This window comes from Elephas maximus, chromosome 18, assembly GCF_024166365.1.
Source record: "Elephas maximus indicus isolate mEleMax1 chromosome 18, mEleMax1 primary haplotype, whole genome shotgun sequence".
In the NCBI taxonomy this organism is placed as follows: domain Eukaryota; kingdom Metazoa; phylum Chordata; class Mammalia; order Proboscidea; family Elephantidae; genus Elephas; species Elephas maximus.
The window spans coordinates 23,453,776-23,467,095 of NC_064836.1; the positions used below are offsets into that span (position 1 = coordinate 23,453,776).

Consider the following 13,320-nt stretch of genomic DNA (forward strand, 5'->3'; position numbering starts at 1 on the left):
CAGAAATTAACAAATCCTACAAAACCAGGGCTTTTCTCCCAAGAGGTGGGTGGCTAAACATTTACCGGCACACCACTGCCTGAGGCTTCTGGAGATCCTTTTAGGGGATCTGCATGGTCCAACTATTTTCATGGATAGTGGCGATGGTGACACAATATGGTGAGTGTAATTGATGTCACTGAGTTAGACACTTAAAAATGGTTAAAATGGCAAATGTTTTGTTATATATGTTTTTTTACTACAATAAAAATTAATTAAAAAAACTATTTGCATAATACTAAGATGTCATTTGCCCGATTTCATTCTGATGCTCTCACGAGTGTACAGTGGAGTTTTCCAGAAGCTACATGACGTGTGACACTGCAACAGACTGAACACAGAAGTAGATACAAGGGTCAGGCTGTCTTCTATTAAAGCCAAATAAATGTTAAAGAGATACGCAAAATGTAAAACAACACTGTTCTCACTGAATTTTTTTTTTGGAATATTTTTCATAAAAATACATTATGTTAACACATAATCGAACTACTATTATTTTAAAGTGAATTAATGAAAACATTTTTTAGTTCTCCAGTTTTAATTTTTAATGCAGTAAATATCATTGGGGTCCTCAATTTTTAAGAATGCAAAGGGATGCTGAGACCAAAATGTTTGAGAGCCACTGTTGTAGAGAAAGATGGACATACAAGCAAATGAATACGATAGACTCTTGTGCTAGGAAAGAGAATAGAATATAGTCAGGGAACCTGTGCTGAGTTTTGTACACCCTACTGCCTTACTCTGGGGGCTGGAGTGTAGAAAGCAAGGTGAAGAGTGGTCCAGGATGCTGTTTTATTGGGCAGGGAGGCAGGCATCCCATGTCCTGTAGCTTGTTTAGGATTCTGGACTTTACCTTAAGAGCCCTGGGAGCCACTGAAAGATGTTTAAGCAGGGGAGGTAACCTTGAATCATTCCTGCATTTTGAAAATACTGCCCTGGCTGTAGTATGCAGAATAGATTGGAGGGAAAAGCAGTTAATGGGCTCTTATTTAGTTCTGGTAAAAATCATGTAGCTTGGTGGTGGTGAAATAGATGAATTCCAGTGCAAGTGTCTTGCTTCTGAAAAATTTTAACTTGATACCGAAATGTTCATTCAGTACTCTCAATTGAGTGAGGAGAAAAAAAAAATTGCTTAGAATGTAGGTAACACCTGGCTGTATTGTCCAAGGATGTGGCCAAACTGTAAAAAGCTGATGAGCAAAGAGCTGAAGGAACAAAGACCCCTTGCTAACAGCATCTGGTGCCTCCTGCCACCTGTGCACTCCATCTCACCTCTGTGGGGCCCTCCATGGCAGGAGGTTGCTACTGCTGTTGTAAAGTCAGGATGGAATGACCATGGAGGTGATTATGAAATAAATCATTAAAACGCCTGATGGCTGTAGTTGGTTCGGTGTTTTGTACCCTTAATTTTCCTTCTCTTCTCTTGAACCCGAAGCATGGCTTATCCTGAAGAACAAAGAGGTGTCCCCTGTGGTTTCATGCGCCAGAATTCTACCAGCTCCATTTCCTTGGACTTTGAGCCCAACACTGAATACTGGTTTGTGGAGCAATTAGAAGAGCGCTACAGATGTGCCTTCTGCCACTCCGTGCTTCACAATCCCCACCAGACTGGGTGTGGGCACCGCTTCTGCGAGCACTGCATCCTGTCCCTGAGGTAAGTAGGCAGGGCCACAGCCAGACAGTGGGGGATGGGGGTGTCTGGGATCTAAGTGTATGTAGGGGGTGGAGGTGTCAGGGATCTAAGTGTGTGTAGGGAGTGGGGGTGTCAGGGATCTAAGTGTGGTGGTGGGGTGTGGGTGTCAGGGATCTAAGTGTGTGTAGGGGGTGGGGGTGTCAGGGATCTAAGTGTGGTGGTAGGCTGGGGGTGTCGGATCTAAGTGTGTGTAGGAGGTGGGGTATCAGGGATCTAAGTGTGGTGGTGGGGTGGGGGTGTTGGATCTAAGTGTGTGTAGGAGGTGGGGGTATCGGATCTAAGTGTGTGTAGCGGGTGGGGGTGTCAGGGATCTAAGTGTATGTAGCGGGTGGGGGTGTCAGGGAGCTAAGTGTGTAGTGGATGGGGGTGTCAGGGATCTAAGTGTGTGCAGGGGGTGGTGGTGTCAGGGATCTAAGTGTGGTGGTGGGGTGGGGGTGTTGGATCTAAGTGTGTGTAGCGGGTGGGGGTGTCAGGGATCTAAGTGTATGTAGCGGGTGGGGGTGTCAGGGAGCTTAGTGTGTGTAACGGGTGGGGGTGTCAGGAATCTAAGTGTGTGTAGGGGATGGGGGTATCAGGAATCTGTAGGGGGTGGGGGTGTCAGGGATCTAAGTGTATGTAGGGGTGGGGGTGTCAGGGACCTAAGTGTGTGTAGGGGGTGGGAGTATCAGGGATGTACATGTGTGTAGGGGGTGGGAATGTCTGGGATCTAAGTGTGTGTAGGGGTTGGGGGTGTCAGGAATCAGTGGGGGGGGTGTCTGGGATCTAGGGATGGGGTGGGGTGGGTGCCTGGGATCTAGGTGTGAGCTGTGGCCATTCAACTGTAATCAGGGTTTTCAGAATTGCTGTGGTCAGCCAAGAACTCTGAATATGAAGAGAAGCTCTCCTAGGATTCCTCTGTGAGGGCCTGAGGAGTCATCTTCATTTTTTGCCACTTATTTTTTATTTATAGATATTCACCTTTTCCTAAAATCAGGCCCCACCTATATTGCTTGTGAAGGTAAACCTGGGTGCACTGTCTGTGGTGGGGAGTTAGCAGCTGGGAGGGACCTGTATCTCCTGGTGTCTTTGTTGTAGTCACCTGGGCTTTCTTTCCTTGCATTAAGGCAGAGGTATAGCATCCAGAAGGAACCTTGCCCACATGGATGCTGTCCCTTCTGGGCACCTGTAAACCTGGGACATGCCATTTTGAGAGAGGCACCAGGAGAGAGATGGAAACAAACTTTAGGACTTTGTTATGTGTGGCAGTAAGCACATTGTTGCACTCAGCCAAGCTTTGAAAGGGGATGATGGTGGTCTTGTTATTTACAGCACATTCTCATTCATTGCTGTGTTCATTCTGCACTTGTGCATTCCAAGCACTTTGCCCAGCTCTAGTGTACAGAGTTGAAGCACTAGAGGGTACAGTGTGGAACAGGACCCAGTCTCTGCCCTCTGGAACTTCCCAGTAGCGAAGGAGACAGATTATGATCCAGTGTGACAAGCAAAAAGCTTTGCAAAGAGCTGTATGAGCCTAGGCAGGGGGCCACTTAACTCTGGGAGCTCAGTATTTGACTTGGTTTCTGGAGGGTGGGTAGCAGTCCTTCAGACAGACTGCAACCTGTGGAGGTGCTGTGGTAGGGGGTGGGGGGCCTTCTGAGTAGAGGGGACAGCATGTGTAAAGATACAGAGAAAGGAAAGAGACTGGCTTGTTGAGAGTAGACTGCAGGAGTGAGGATGGCTCCATTGCTGGGCCTGCACTTGGAAGAGTGGTTGAGTAGATGCCTAATGTTGGCTTCATTTTTATTTTTCTCTCCAGAGAATTACATGCAGTGCCTATCTGCCCTGTCGATAAGGAGGTTATCAAGTCTCAGGAGGTAAGAAAATCTCTTTCGTTTAGCAGCCCTCTGGTGATGGAGAAGGAGACAGTATCCAGTTTGAGTTGGACACAGAGGTTGGAGCAGGAGAGTGGGAGATGGGGACCATTCTTAAAATCCATACCCTTCGCTGTGAGGTCAGATCAGACCCCACTCCTACCCCTGCTTGGGAGAAGCTTGTTTGGGTCTACAGTGACCTCACTAAGTCTCCTCTCCTGCTCTCTCCTTACCCCCTTCTTATACTAGCTCCGGGCACATTGAGCACTTGAAGAAACAAAACATCCTATTTCCTGGAATTCCTTTTCTCATCTGGTTAATCTCTAAAACTCTTTGATTATTGTTAATAATAACAGCTCTATATTATAGACCTATAATTCGTGTACTATAAAATTTACCTTTTAAACTGTACATTTCAGCCATTTTTAGTATATTCACAGTTGTGCAGCCATCACCCCTTACGTGATTTTAGAATATTGTCATCACTTCAAAAAGAAATCCATACCCTTCAGCAGTCACTCCCCATACCCCTCTTTCCCTGCCCCTGGCAACCACAAATTTACTTTGTCTCTATTGATTTGCCTTTTCTAGGTATTTCATACAAATGTGATCTTTTGTGACTGGCTTTTTTCACTTAACATAATGTTCTCAAGATTCATCCACGTTGTAGCATGTATCAGTAATTCACTCCTTTTTATGGCCAAATATTATTCCATTGTATGAATATACTACATTTGCTTTATCCATTCATCAGTTGTCTGACATTTTGGTGGTTTCTGCTTTTGGCTATGGTAAATAATGCTGCAGTGAACATTCATGTACAAGTTTTTATTTGGACATCTGTTTTTGTTTTTCTTGAGTATATACGTAGGTCTGAAATTGCTGGGTCATACGGTAACTTCATGATTAGCATTTTAAGGAACTGCCTAACTGTTTCCACAGCGGCTGCGCCATTTTACAGTCCAACCAATATGAGGCTTCCAATTTCTCCACATCCTCTTTAAAGTCATCTTTTTGATTATAGCCGTCCCAGTGGGTATGAAGTGGTATCTCATTGTGGGTTTTTGTGTGTATGTGTGTGTGATTTAGGTGAAAGTTTACAGAGCAAATCAGTTTCTCATTCAAAAATTTCTATACAAATTATTTCATGGCATCAGCTGCAATCCTGCACTGTGTCAACACTCTTTCCCTTTCCACCCCAGGTTCCCCGGTTCCATTCATTCAGTTCTCCTATCCTTTCCTGCCTTCTAATCTTTGTTTTTGGGCAGGTGTTGCACATTTGGTCTCGTGTACTTGATCGATCTAAGAAGCATGTGCCTCACGTGTTATTGTTTGTTTTATAGGCCTGCCTAATCTTTGGCTGAAAGGAGAACTTTGGCAGTGGATTCACTTCTAAGTTAGAAGGACTTCCAGGGGCCATAGTCTTGGGGGTTCCTCCAGTCTGTGTTAGACCAATGAGTCCATTCTTTTTTGTGCATTTTATCATTTGTTTGACGTTTTTCTTCCACTCTGTCCTGGACCCTCTGTTATAATCCCAGTCAGAGTAGTCGGTAGTGTTAGACAGGCACCATTTAGTTCTTATGGTCTTAGGGTTGTGTAGGCTGTGTAGGCTTGCAAGCTTTTAAGATCCCAAACGCTACTCACCAAAGTGGGATGTAGAACATTGTCTTTAAGAACTGTTGTTGTTAGGTGCCATCAAGTCAGCTCTGACTCGTAGCAACCCTCTGTACAACAGAAGGAAACACTATCGGGTCCTGCGCCATCCTCACAGTTACTATATTTGAGCCCATTGTTACAGCCACTGTGCCAATCCATCTCGTCAAGGGTCTTCCTCTTTTTCGCTGACCCTCTAGTTTACCAAGCATGATGTGCATCTCCAGGGACTGGTCTCTCCTGATAACATGACCAAAGTATGTGAGACGAAGTCTTGCCATCCTTTCTTCTAATGAGTGTTCTGGCTGTACTTTTTCCAAGATGGATTTGTTCATTCTTCTGGCAGTCTCTGGTATATTCAATATTCTTCACCAACACCATAATTCAGAGGCATCAGTTCTTCTTCGGTCTTCCTTATTCATTATCCAGCTTTCACATGCACATAAAGTGGTTGAAAACACCACTGCCTGGGTCAGGCATATCTTAGTCTTCAAGATGACATCTTAGCTTTTGAACACTTTAAAGAAGAGGTCTTTTGCAGCAGATTTGCCCAATGGAACGCGTCATTTTATTTCTTGACAGCTGCTTCCATGGATGTTGATTGTGAATCTAAGTAAAATGAAATCCTTGACAACTTCAATCTTTTTTCCTTTCTTCATGATATCGCTTATTGGTTCAGTTGTGAGGATTTTTTTTTCCTTTATGTTAAAGCTGTGGTCTTCGATCTTCATCAATAAGTGCTTCAAGTTCTCTTCACTTTCAGCAAGTAAGGTTGTGTTAGCTGCATAATACAGGTTGTTAATGAGTCTTCCTCCAATCCTGATGCCAAGTTCTTCTCCATATAGTCCAGTTTTTCTGATTATTTGTTCAGTATACAAATTGAATAAGCATGATGGATGAAAGGATACAACCCTGACATATACCTTTCCTCATTTTAAACCATACAGTATCCCTTATTCTCTTCAAATGACTGCCTCTTGGTTTATTATGAATTGAACTGTGTCCTCCCAAAATATCTGTCAACTTGGCTTGATTCCCAGTATCGTATGGTTGTCCACCGTTTTGTCATCTGATGTCATTTTCCTGTGTGTTGTAAACCCTAATCTCTGCCTGTGGTTAATGAGGCAAGATTAGATTATGTTAAAGAGGATTAGGGTGGGATGTAACACCCTTACTCAGGTCACATCCCTGATCCAATATAAAGGGGGTTTCCCTGGAGTACGGTCTGCATCACCTTTTATCTTACAAGAGATGAAAGAGAAGCGAGCAGAGAGTGGGGGACCTCATACCACCAAGAAAGCAGAGTCAGGAGCAGAGCACATCCTTCGGACGTGGGGTTTCTATGAAGAGCAGTTCCCCAACCAGGCAAAGATTGTTGACAAGGCCCTCTCTCCAGAGCTGACAGAGAGAGAGCCTTCCCCTGGAGCTGGTGCCCTGAATTTGGACTTCTAGCCTATTAGACTGTGAGAGAATAAACTTCTGTTTGTGAAATCCGTCGACCTGTGGTATTTCTGTTACTGCAGCACTAGATGACTAAGACAGTCTAAGTACAGGTTCCTCATGGGCACAATTAAGTGTTCTGGAATTCCAGTTCTTTGCAATGTTATCCATAATTTGTTGTAATCTACACAGTTGAATGTGGTCGGTAAAACACAGGTAAACGTCTTTCGTGTATTCTCTGCTTTTAGCCAAGATCCATTTGACATCAGCAATGATGTCCCTTGTTCATATCCTCTTCTGAATCCGGCTTGAATTTCTGGCAGTTCCCTGTCGATGTACTGCTGCAACCGCTTTTGAGTGATCTTCAGCAAAATTTTACTTGTGTGTGATATTAATGATATCGTTCAATAATTTCTGCATTCTGTTGGATCACCTTTCTTTGAAATGAGCACATTACAAATACGACTGAGACAGCTCTTCCCCAGTCGTATTTTTAGTGCCTTCCAACCTGAGGGACTCATCTTCTGGTGCTGCATTAGACAGTGTTCTGCTATTCATAAGGTTTTCACTAGCTAATTTTTTTCAGAAGTAGACTGCCAGGTCCTTCTTCCTAGTCTGTTTTCGTCTGGAAGCTCAGCTGAAACCTGTCTACCATGGGTGACCCCGCTAGTATTTGAAATACTGAAGGCATAGCTTTCAACATCACAGCAACATGTAAGCCACCAAAGTATGACGAACTGACAGACTTGTGGGGTTTTTAAGAACTTTGTTGTAGCAGTTGATCTAGATGTCCCCTGAGTCTGTGGTCCTTTGCCTTCGAGCCTGGGAACTTCATCCTGTGAGGTGTTTAGTTATGTCTAAGAGATTTCCCCGACTGTGCCACTTGTGTGCTCTATGATCTATATTAATATCTGAGGAGTCACATATTTAGATATTTCCACCACTGAACCTGTACCTGCCAGTGGGTGTGTTCCCTTATCCCCTCCCTCACATCTTGTCATATCTGTCTATGTACGTATGTATCCATTCATAGATCATTGTTTGTTGATTCTATTGTTGCAGGATTGTCTATGCTATAGTAGTTATCATAGTTGTCCTTTATTCCTGCGTCCCTCTCAGTGGCCTCTCTTGCCTTGGTCATCTTGTGCTGACTTCTCCCATATTGCGTATTGCCTTTCCCTGCACCAGTATTAACTCGTGTCTATTACCTCTAGGGTCGCTATCAGTCGGAATTGACTCGACGGCAACGGTGTTTTTATTTTCTCATTGGTAATTTTCCTCCCTCCCCCTCCCATCCCTGGTAACCATCAAAGAGTGTTTTTTTTTTTTTTTTTCCTGTGCATAAATCTTTTGCTGTTACTTTAAATAATAGGGTTTCCAAGGAGCAGCTGGTGGACTTGAACTGCTGACCTTTTCATTAGCAGCCAAACTCTTAACCACTGGGCCACCAGGGCGCCTTATAAAAGCGGTCTTATACAATATTTATCTTTTTGTGATTAACTTATTTCACTCAGTCTAATGCCCTCCAGAATCATCCAAGTTGTGAGATGTTTCATGGATTCATCATTATTCTTTGTCGTTGCCTGGTATTCCATTGTGTGTATGTACCAAAATTTGTTGGTCCATTTGTCTGCTGCTGCTTCTGCCTTGTTCTTATTGTAGATAATGCTGCAATGAACATAGGTTTGCATATGTCAGTTCGTGTCACGACTCATTTCTTTAGGTTACATATCTAGGAGCGGGATTGCTGGATCATTTGGTATTTCTATTTCTAGCTTTTTTGAGGAATCGCCATACCGTTTTCAGTAGCGTTTGTACCATTTTACATTCCCAAAAGCAGTGGATAAGAGTCCCTATCTCCCCACATCCTTGCCAAAAAAAACTTTTTTTTTTGATTAGTGCCAGTAATGTTGGGGTGAGATGATATCTCATTGTAGTTTTGATTTGCATCTCTCTCTTTTTTTTTTTTTTTAATTGCTAATGCCACTGCATGTCTGTCAGTTTGTTGTAGTGGTTGTCTGCATACTGCTGTGATACTGGAAGCTTTGCCCCTGGTATTTCATATACCAGCAGGGTCACCCTTGGTGGAAAAGGTTTCAGTTGAGCTTCCAGACTAAGACAGACTAGGAAGAAGGACCTTTTCTCTTAGAACAAAGTACAACCTTGAGTATATCCCACCTGAATTTAGAGGCCATCTCAAGAATAAATTTGACTTATCGAATGCTAATGACCAAAGACCAGATGAGTTGTGGAAGGACATCATACATGAAGAAAGCAAGACGCCGTTAAAAAGACAAGAAAGAAAGAAAAGACCAAAATGGATGTCAGAAGAGACTCTGAAAGTTGCTGTTGAACGTAGAGTAGCTAAAGTGAAAGGAAGAAATGATGAAGTCAAAGAGCTGAGCAGATGATTTCAACGGGCGGCTTGAGAAGACAAAGTATTATAATGACATGTGCAAAGACCTGGAGATAGAAAATCAAAAGGGAAGAACAGGCACAGCATTTCTCAAGCTGAAAGAACTGAATAAAAAATTCAAGCCTTGATTTGCAATATTGAAGGATTCTATGGGGAAAATATTAAATGATGCAGGAAGCATCAAAAGAATATGGAAGGAATAGTCACTGTACCAAAAAGAATTGGTTGACGTGTGACCGTTGCAGGAGGTAGCATATGATCAAGAGCCGATGGTACTGAAAGAAGAGGTCCAAGAAAAAAAAAAAAAAAGGCAGTGGCAAAAAACAAGGCTCCAGGAATTGGCAGAATGCTAATTGAGATGTTTCAACAAATGGATGCAGCACTGGAAGCACTCACTTGTCTGTACCAAGAAATTTGGAAGACAGCTACCTGGCCTACCGACTACAAGAGATCCATATTTGTACCCATTCCAAAGAAAGGAGATCCAACGGAATGCAGAAATTATCAAATAATATCATTAATGCCACACACAAGTAAAATTTTGCTGAAGATCATTCAAAAACAGTTACAGCAGTACATTGTCAGGGAACTGCCAGAAATTCAAGCCAGATTCAGAAGAGAACATGGAACGAAGGATATCATTGCTGATCTCAGATGGATCATGGCTGAAAGTAGAGAATACAGAAGGATGTTTACCAGTGTTTTAATGACTATGCAAAAGCATTCGACTGTGTGAATCACAACAAATTATGGACAACATTGTGAAGAATGAGAATTCTAGAACACTTAATTGTGCTCATGAGGAACCTGTACTTAGACCAAGAGGCAGTCGTTTGAACAGAACAAGGGGATACTGTGTGGTTTAAAGTCAGGAAAGGTGTGCGTCACGGTTGTATCCTTTCACCATCCTTATTCAATGTGTATGCTGAGCAAATAATCTGAGAAGCTGGGGTATATGAGGAAGACCTCAACATCAGGACTGGAGGAAAGCTCATTAACAGCCTGTCATACACAGACGATGCAGCCTTGTTTGCTGAAAGTGAAGAAGACTTGAAGTACTTACTGATGAAAATCAAAGACCGTAGCCTTCGTTATGGATTACACATCAACGTAAAGACAACAGAAACCCTCACAAATGAACCAATAAGCAACATTATGATAAATGGAGAAACAATTGATGTTGTTGAGGATTTCATTTTACTTGGATCCACGATCAATGCCATGGAAGCAGTAGTCAAGAAAATCAAAGGACACATTGCATTGGGCAAATCTGCTGCAAAAGACCTGTTTAAAGTGTTCAAAAGTAAAGATGTCACTTTAAGGACTAAGGTTTGCCTGACCTAAGCCATGGTGTTTTCAATCGCCTTGTAAGGATATGAAAGTTGGACAATGTGTAAGGAAGACCGAAGAAGAGTTGATGCCTTTGAATCATGTTGTTGGTGAAGAATATTGAATATACCATGGTCTATTTTTTTTTTTTTTATTTTTTTACCAGAAGAATGAACAAATCTGTCTTGGAAGAAGTACAGCCACAATGCTCATTAGAAGCAAGGATGGTATCTTGGTCATCTAGTGCTGCTGTAACAGAAGTACCACAAGTGGATGGCTTTAACAAAGAGAAGTTTATTCTTTCACGCTCCAATAAGCTAGAAGTCCAAATTCAGGGTGCTGGCTGCAGGGGAAGACTTTCTCTCTCTGTCAGCTCTGGAGGAGGTCCTTGTCATCAGCCTTGCCTTGGTCTGGGAGCATCTCAGTGTAAGAACCTCAGGTCCAAAGGATGTGCTCTGCTTCTGGCACTGCTCCCTTGGGGGTATGAGGTCTCCCCTTTCTGCTCCCTTCCGTTTCGTTTTTATCTCTTGAGAGATAAAAGGTGGTGCAGGCCACACGCCAGGGAAACTCCCTTTACATTGGATCAGAAACATGATCTGGGTAAGAGTGTTACAATGCCACCCTAAAGCTCTTTAACATAAAATTACTGTCATAAAATGGAGGACAACCACACAATACTGGGAATCATGGCCTAACCAATTTGACACATGTTTTGGGGGAATACGATTCAATCTGTGAGAGATGGCAAGACTTTGTCTCACATGCTTTGGACATGTTATCAAGAGAGACCAGTCCCTGGAGAAGGACATCGTGTTTGGTAAAGTAGGGGGTCAGTGAAAAAGAGGAAGACCATCAAGATGGATCGACACAGTGACTGCAACAGTGGGTTCAGACATAGCAATGATTGTGAGGACGGTGCAGGACCAGGCAGTGTTTTGTTCTCTTGTCCCTAGGGTTACTATGAATCAGAATCTACTTGACGGCACCTAACAACAAAAACAATTGCTAATGATCATGAGCATTTTTTCATGTTTGTTAGTAGCCTGAATGTCTTCTTTGATGAAGTGACTGTTCATATCCTTTGCCCATTTTTTAATTGTGTTATTTGTCTTTTTTTCTTTTGAGCAGTTGAAGTTTTCTGTAAATTTTAAAGATTAGACTCTTGTTGGTTAAGTCATAGCAAAAAAAAAAATTTTTTTTTTCCGTTTTGTAGGTTCTCTTTTAACTCTTTTGGAGAAGTCTTTTGATGAATGTGTTTTAAGTTTTAGGATGTCCCATTTATCTAGTTAATCTTCTTCTGTGTGTGAATTTTTAGTTGTGTTTGGTAATCTACTTATGCCACATATTAGGGCCCCTAGCATTGCCCCTAATTTTACTCCATAATTTTTATAGCTAAAACTATAAAATAAAAAATATAAAAGTTTTATATTTAGGTCTTTGATCCATTTTGAGTTAGTTTTTGTGTGTGGTGTGAGGTATGGATCCTGTTTCATTTTTCTACGGATATTCAATTTTGCCAGCACTGTTTGTTGAAGAGACCGTCTCTTCCCCATTCGGTAACCGTTATTCCTTTGTCGAAGATCAGATATCCATAGATGGATGAATTTGCGTCTGGGTTCTCAATTCTGTTCCATTGGTCCATGTGTCTGTTGTTCTACCAGTACTAGGCTGTTTTGACTACTGTGGCTGTATAGTTCTAAGATCAGGTAGTGTGAGGCTACTGTCTTAGTTATTTAGCACTGCTACAACAGAAATACCACAAGTGGATGGCTTTAACAAAGAGAAATTTATTCTCTTTCAGTCTAGTAGGCTAGAAGTCCGAATTCAGGACGTCTGCTCCAGGGGAGGCTTTCTCTCTCTGTGGGCGTGGAGGAAGGTCTTTGTCATCAATCTTCCCCTGGTCAAGGAGCTTCTCAGTGCAGGAACCTCCGGTCCAAAGGAAATGCTCTGCTCCCAGCATTGCCTTTTTTGTGGTATGAGGTCCTGCTGTCTCTCTCCTCGCTTCTCTCTTTTATATCTCAAAAGAGAATGGCTTAGACACTATCTAATCTTGTAGATCTGATCAATATAACTGCCATTAATCCATCTCATTACATCATGTTGATAGAATTTACAACACATAGGGAGATCACATCAGATGACAAAGTGGTAGACAATCATACAATCCTGGGAATCATGACCTAGCCAAGTTGACAGATATTTTTGGGTGACACAATTAAATCCATGACAGCTTCCTACTGTGTTTTTTTTTTTTTTCTTTTAAATAAAGCTTTACTTATTCAGGGCCTCTTTCTCTTCTGTATAAAGTTAGTGATTAGTTTTTCCGTCTCAGTCAGTGAAGAATGCTGTTGAGATTTGGATCAGGATTGCATTATATCTGTAAATTGCTTTGGATAGTATTGACATTTTCACAATGTTTAGTCTTTCTGTCCAAGAGCATGGTATGTTTTTCCATTTATGTAGGTCTCTCTTGGTTTCTTGCAGTGGTGTTTTGTAATTTTCTTTGTGTGAGTCTTTCGCATCTGGTTAGATTTATTCCTGAGTATTTTATCTTTGGTGGCGGGTGTTATAAATAGTATTGTTTTCCTGATTTCATTTTCACAGTTCTCTTTGTTGATGCAGAGGAATTGAACTGATTTTTGTACGTTATTCTTGTATCGTCCCACTTTGCTGAATACTTCTCTTAGTTCCAATAGGTTTCTTGTGGAGTCCTTAGGATTTTCTATGTATAGGATCATATCATCTGTGAATAGGGATAGTTTTACTTCTTCCTTACCAATGTGGATGTCCTTTATTTCCTTTTCTTGCTTTATTGCTCTTGCCTGGACTACCCATAAAATGTTGAATAAGAGTGGTGATAAAGGGCATCCTTGTCTGGTTCCTGTTCTCAGGGGGAATGC

At 42.1% G+C, this 13,320-nt stretch overlaps 1 protein-coding gene across 2 annotated transcripts in view; it reads left to right on the plus strand.

The window, feature by feature from the left end:
• TRAF5 (TNF receptor associated factor 5) overlaps positions 1–13,320 on the plus strand; it is a 93,753-nt gene that overhangs the window by 53,036 nt on the left and 27,397 nt on the right. For both annotated transcript variants that reach the window (XM_049858620.1, XM_049858621.1), the window contains exons 2-3: positions 1,475–1,693; positions 3,528–3,585. In XM_049858620.1, coding sequence (XP_049714577.1) covers positions 1,476–1,693; positions 3,528–3,585 — 276 coding nt within the window. In that variant the 5' untranslated portion in view covers position 1,475. The remainder of the gene's footprint in view (positions 1–1,474; positions 1,694–3,527; positions 3,586–13,320) is intronic.